General features: G+C 55.5%; 1 protein-coding gene across 1 annotated transcript; it reads left to right on the forward strand.

The window, feature by feature from the left end:
* Nucleotides 1-1,483: 1,483 nt before the first annotated feature.
* Nucleotides 1,484-3,142, forward strand: SETTUDRAFT_141598 (uncharacterized protein; the record flags this gene model as incomplete). The annotated part of the gene is made up of 1 exon (XM_008032037.1): nt 1,484-3,142. The coding sequence occupies one exon, from the start codon at nt 1,484-1,486 to the stop codon at nt 3,140-3,142; it is 1,659 nt and encodes a 552-aa protein (XP_008030228.1).
* Nucleotides 3,143-5,727: the final 2,585 nt, after the last annotated feature.

Below are 5,727 nucleotides of genomic sequence, written 5' to 3' on the forward strand. Positions count from 1 at the left end.
TCCCAACCCGGGAATATCCCGCCTAAGCCCTCCCCGCCCTCTCTGCCTACGCCATAATCCCACTCGCCCTATTTTACCCACCCCTCCTCCTCTGCGTTGCACCACGCTCCCAACCTGCTCCTGCTCTTGTCGACACCACCGCCCAAGCCGCCTCCGCACTCTCCCCGCCCGCGCCCGCGCCCGCGTCGACGACAAAGACACACAGCCTGTCCCACCCCACGCCCCCGGCAATCACCACCACCACCGCCGCCCAAGCCCCCAGCCCGAGACCTCACCCCTCGGCCGCCAGGTTTGCTGTCTTCCACGCCGCAGCATCCACTCGACGCCGAACCCACTTTCCGCTCCACCTCTCCGAGACAGAAGAGGCCGACCGCTGCAGGCGCCCGTTCCCACTGAGCCTTGCTTGAGATTCCCCAGGTGAGTCAACGCTTGCTCCATTGCTCCTTCCCTGCAACTCGCTTCCACCACCTTCACCTCCACCATCTCCCTCTCCGCCTCCGCCTCCGCCTCCCCTTCCACCTCCACCACTGCCGCGCCTCGCCTCAGCCTGGCGCGGTAAACAACAACCCCCCCCCTTCCCCCCAAACATCACGGCGGAATTGTGACACGGTTTCGCTGCTTTGGTCCTCTGTGCCACGGTCCCGACAGCGCCGGCGTGCAGCACGGCTGCCGTCCCCCCTCCCTCCCGTTACTCGCCTCGCGAGTTACCCATCTGTGCGCCACACGCATGCAGCCAGCCCTTCAACCACCCAACACTTGATGCAATGGACCGTGCGCTGACATATCTCTCCCAGCAACCATTTCCGGGCCCACCGCCACCAAAAATCCACCGCATCTCACAACCTGGCTCCGAAGAGAGGCCGCTTTCTTGTCCCCGCTTCCGCCAACCATAGTCCCTCTGAACATCCACTCGACACACCCGCCCATTCCCGCAGCATCCGTTGCTCGGACAGGTGAGTGCTCTCTCGACGAATATAAAATATGCCCCGGGCATAACCAGCCATGGTACTGACGTCCTTCCCACAGAGAAACACTAGTCTCTCTCCCAACAAGGTCAGCAGCTTGCTAGCGACCATCAGCCGTCCCTCCAGGCACCTCTTAGCTTGCTCGCACCATTGTTGTGCGCACCAGATAGCAAGCGTCTGCTAGCTGCCTTATAGGGACACAGGCCGCCTCGTGCTGCAATCATTCTGCAGGCTTGCGAGTGCGTTCCTTGGTCACTGGCTCAGGCCGACAAGAGATCGTTTCAGATTTCAAGTCTTGGCACGAGCGTACGCCCTCGTCCACATACATCCACACTCCTGGGATTCTGCAACCCACAGTAATGCCAAAGCCTAGTAAGTACGCCTCTTGTAACATGGCCCATCATGAGAACACTCTTCTACTCGACTTGCCTCGGCGTCTCTATATCTCTCCCCTCTGCTCCCTCGCCATCGCTTGCTCTGCACACTTCCTTTCCGTCATTTCCACCGTCATTGCAATCATGTACTACGGAAACATACTAACTGTCCCTGAAGCGGACGCTCTCTTCACCCCTCCCTCTTCCTACTCTCCTCAGAAGCCGATTGCGAGGCTGGACCTTGGCTTCGAGTCCCCCTCTGACGACGTACTAGATGCTGATATTTTCAACATGACTGGTACAGGATCACCTCAACCATTCATCAAAGAAGAAGTCGACGAAATGTCTTTCAACAACCGATTCATGGCCCACAACGGCCTGGACATGAACCAGCAATACGCCAACGCCCAGTTCTCTGGCCACGAGAACGCGGGTGGCATCAACCCCTCTGAGCTCAACATGAGTGGGAACATGATGGGCAACCACTTTGGCACTAACAGTTACATGCAGGGTGGCGCTGGCATTGCCGACGACGAACTTGCCGAGTCGCTTGGCACCTTTGAACAGCCAACTGGCTTCAACAACTTCTCCCAGGAGCAAATGGGCCAGCAGCAAGACTACTACCACAGCCACGCCAACAATGCAAGCGTGAACCAGGTCTACTCCAACACCCCCGACGACCTGCCCATCCACAGTCCCTTTGTCCATCCTGGAAACTTTGACTTCAACCAGTACCAATCGGGATCGCAGATGCGGAGTTTCCCCGGCAGCATGCCAACTGGCTCGATGCGTCAGCGCATCACCATGAGCAGGACTGCTTCCGACAACAACCGCGCTCCCATGTCACCCAAGACGCCTGCTATGGCTGGCCTCCATCTCGGCACCCCTGACTCGGGCAACTTCACAACCCAGCCCATCATGACCAACATGCATCGTCACCAGAAGAGCATATCGGGCCAGTGGGAGGGAACCCCGGGTAGTGCCCACTCCTGGATTGACTCGCCTACGGCGTCGCCCCATGCTGGAGGGCTCCATCATCAGCAGATTACCGATGTTTTGCATTCGGGCAAACACAACTCGCTTCCTGCCAAGGTCGACATTGGTCAGAATGCCGATGCTAAGAAACGCCGCCGCCGTGAGTCACACAACCTGGTGGAGCGTCGACGCAGGGACAACATCAATGAGCGTATCCATGACTTGTCTCGTCTGGTGCCTCAGCACCGCCTAGAGGACGAGAAGATCCGCAAGCACATCAACAACAACGGCCCGCTCTCTCCGACCATGGGCACTAGCGGTATGTCACCACCACAAGCCACGTCGCTTCTAGCTGGCGGTAGTGGAAGACGAGCAGCTGGTAACATTACCCAAGGTCTTCCCATCGAAGAGAAGGACAAGGGTCCCAACAAAGGAGACATTCTCAACGGCGCTGTTAGCTGGACACGCGATCTCATGTGGATGCTGTCCAAGAAGATCCAGGAATGCGACGAACTGGCTGCGCGTCTCCAGCAGGCCACGGGTGAAGAGTGGCCGGTTGAGCAGTCAGAGGATGAGAAGCGGATGAAGACGGAGATCCTTGATGCCATCGACAAGAACGGCACCGGCACTTTCAGGTACTCGCGCGGCCCGGGCTCAGGCCTGCGCGTACCCAAGCACACCAATCTGGCCGGCGAGCCCCTCAATGGAGTCTCACCACAGAGTCTTAGTCCAGGCATGCAAAGTACTGGCAGCGGTTCGGGTTCGAACCAACCACAGTACTGGACTAGTCTCAAGGAGGAAGACGAGTACGGCATGGACATGGGCTGAGGCCATGTAGTCGTCTTTTCTTTGTGTTGGCTTTCCTTTCTTGTCGATTCCTTCATTATGATACCCCGCGATACCCCGCATCCGTTCCTGCATCCTGCTGCATGCATACGCTAGAGCCACCATATCCAGGCTACCATCACGACATGACTTCATTACGTCTGTTTAACGGCCGACTGAAGACGATTGCCATTTGGCGGCTCGACACGTACCGTCTCTGCTGGCCAAGGACGGAAGAAGCTTTTGGCTTGCATCACAGCGCTTCCCATCTCGTTGCGTAATATCTCTCTCTATCCAGTCGAGGCACACATCATCACCCTGGCGTCCTTGGAGTTTGCTTCGGAGCATGGACAGTATTCGAGTCATTCTTTCCTTACGACGCCAACGCCGGGCTCCAAGTCCCATTACTCTGACGCAATTGCGCTACTTTGTCTGTCACAAGGTTGTGGCTACATCCTTTGGCAGACGTGCAGTCTGTTCTCTTTTTGATGTTTCGCTCTTGGTTGTTTTGTTATGCTTTTCATACACTTATGGTGGCATGTACTGCTTGTTTGTCTACGCCGGTTTGATATCACCACTCTGGTTTTTTTTAATACATGGTTTAGTTAGGGAGGTTACATCATTAGCATGGATCGGCGCGTTCGATTGATGGCGTTTGTGGTGCCAAACGCTGATGTTACCGAGGAGGGATGGGCTTGTCTGGCGCAGGATGTGCGTCACGACAGGCTGCCTGGTTCTTGCTCGCATTTTGTGTTTTTGTCCATGTCAAGTTTTGTTAGTATTCGGTTGTTTTTTGTTCTAGTTTCAATCTCATGACTTATCCTCCAAGCGTCCTGTTGCCGTGTCGTCACTGTTGGTGTTTGATAGGGGGGAGGTGCCCAAGGCTGCAGGCAACCGCGCCCTTGACAGGCTGCGTACTACGGTCCCTTTGCCGCGTAAGCATGATGGAGGACAAGAAGTCTTGGGTGTTGACGAGTGCGTGCGCTGTCGATGCGTGTCCCTTGTCGCATTCCGGAAAAGGCTCACCGCAACCATGTCTCAAAGTCCCGCAAGGCCAACACTGTCGATGCGCTCCCCACTTGCCCGCTTGGCATATTTTCTCCTGGAAACCGCGCCAGAATCAAAAAATATTGCTGCCTTGTATCGTGGCGTCCTGCTAGCGTCCCCCAACCGTTAGTGCTGGATCGTGTACTACACACGGTTGCAAAAAAGCAAAGTCGTTTGGGCTTTTGGTCTAGGCCGAGTGCAGCGTGGCGTGGCGTGGCGTAGCAGAAGTGCTTGGAGGTTGAGATGCGCCCATGTCCATAATCCTGTCCTTATGAAATGAGACTGGTGGGGGGGGGAAAGGGGCGTGTGTGGTGCTGCACAATCCTGCATTAAGAGACTCTGTTTTTGTCCGGCCGTTACCATGTATACACACACACACACATACCAGGAACTGCCATCTTACTATGTGTTTTGTTTTTCCTTCTGTTTGCTTTTTGGCCTGCTTCTACTTCCACTTCCACTTCCATTCTCCCCGCACTCCGTTGCCGATGCAGAAGCCGAAAAAGCAAACATGGAGAAAGAAAGAAGGACGTCATGATTGGTTCCTAGTAGAACTTTGTGCGTGGTCTGAGCAGCTGGCTGGTTAAGTTGGGCTGGTCAATTCTTGGGGCTAGATGTGCAAGACTTGGGGTGGTATGGTCTGCATGGCGTGTATGATAACAGTGCAAATGCAAACTAATAAGAAGCTGTCATTGCATCTTTCCTCCACACACACACACACACACACAGATGCTGCCCGACAACGACAGCGATGTCCATTTTCTCTCAAGTGAGTAAGCTAGATGCCAAAAAAGCCCGAAATGTCTGACAAAGAGTGAACGCCAAGCAAGCCGTATGCACCATGCCACTTGTGGGTTTTCAACTACTGCCGCTGCCGTGTAGTCTGTCGCCGCAACCGCCATCTTGACCATATCACGCATATCAAGCCCAGATAAGACTTTTGCCCATTACACCAACGCTCCGCCTCAACGCTGTCAGATGTTTCCAAGGCGCTCCCCCCCCCCCATACATACTCCACACACACGAGCCAATCACAAAACACGGACTCACCCCCCCCTAACAGCGTTGCACTCGGCAGATCAACAATCGGCACTACATCTACAGTAAGGGTCTGCAAAAAAAAAACGGTCTCCAGGCCCGGACCCAATCTCTGCCCACACACATATACACAACATACACAACGCCCCGACACACACACACACACACAACGTCCAGCCCGTTGGTGTCACCAGCGCGACGATCGAGCAAAACAAGTAGCACAGCAGTTCACAGACACTGGCTGCACAACCCGCTATGTGCATGCGGCATATGCAGGTAGCCGTATACGCGAGAGACATGGAGTCATGACCGGAGCCATACGGCTTGTCTTCCGCACCTCTCCACTCGTCTGCTGTTTGAGGCGAGAGTTGAGTCTGTGTAGGACACATGCGGCCTAAGTGTGAACCATGCTCTCTTTCCTTTCTCCCGGTTACTGCTTGGGATGAGGCACAGTGCGTGGTTAGAGGCGAGGCGAGGCGGGGGCATGGGCGTGGGGGGGGGGG

This window comes from Exserohilum turcica (assembly GCF_000359705.1).
Source record: "Exserohilum turcica Et28A unplaced genomic scaffold SETTUscaffold_7, whole genome shotgun sequence".
NCBI classification, from domain to species: Eukaryota; Fungi; Ascomycota; class Dothideomycetes; order Pleosporales; family Pleosporaceae; genus Exserohilum; species Exserohilum turcicum.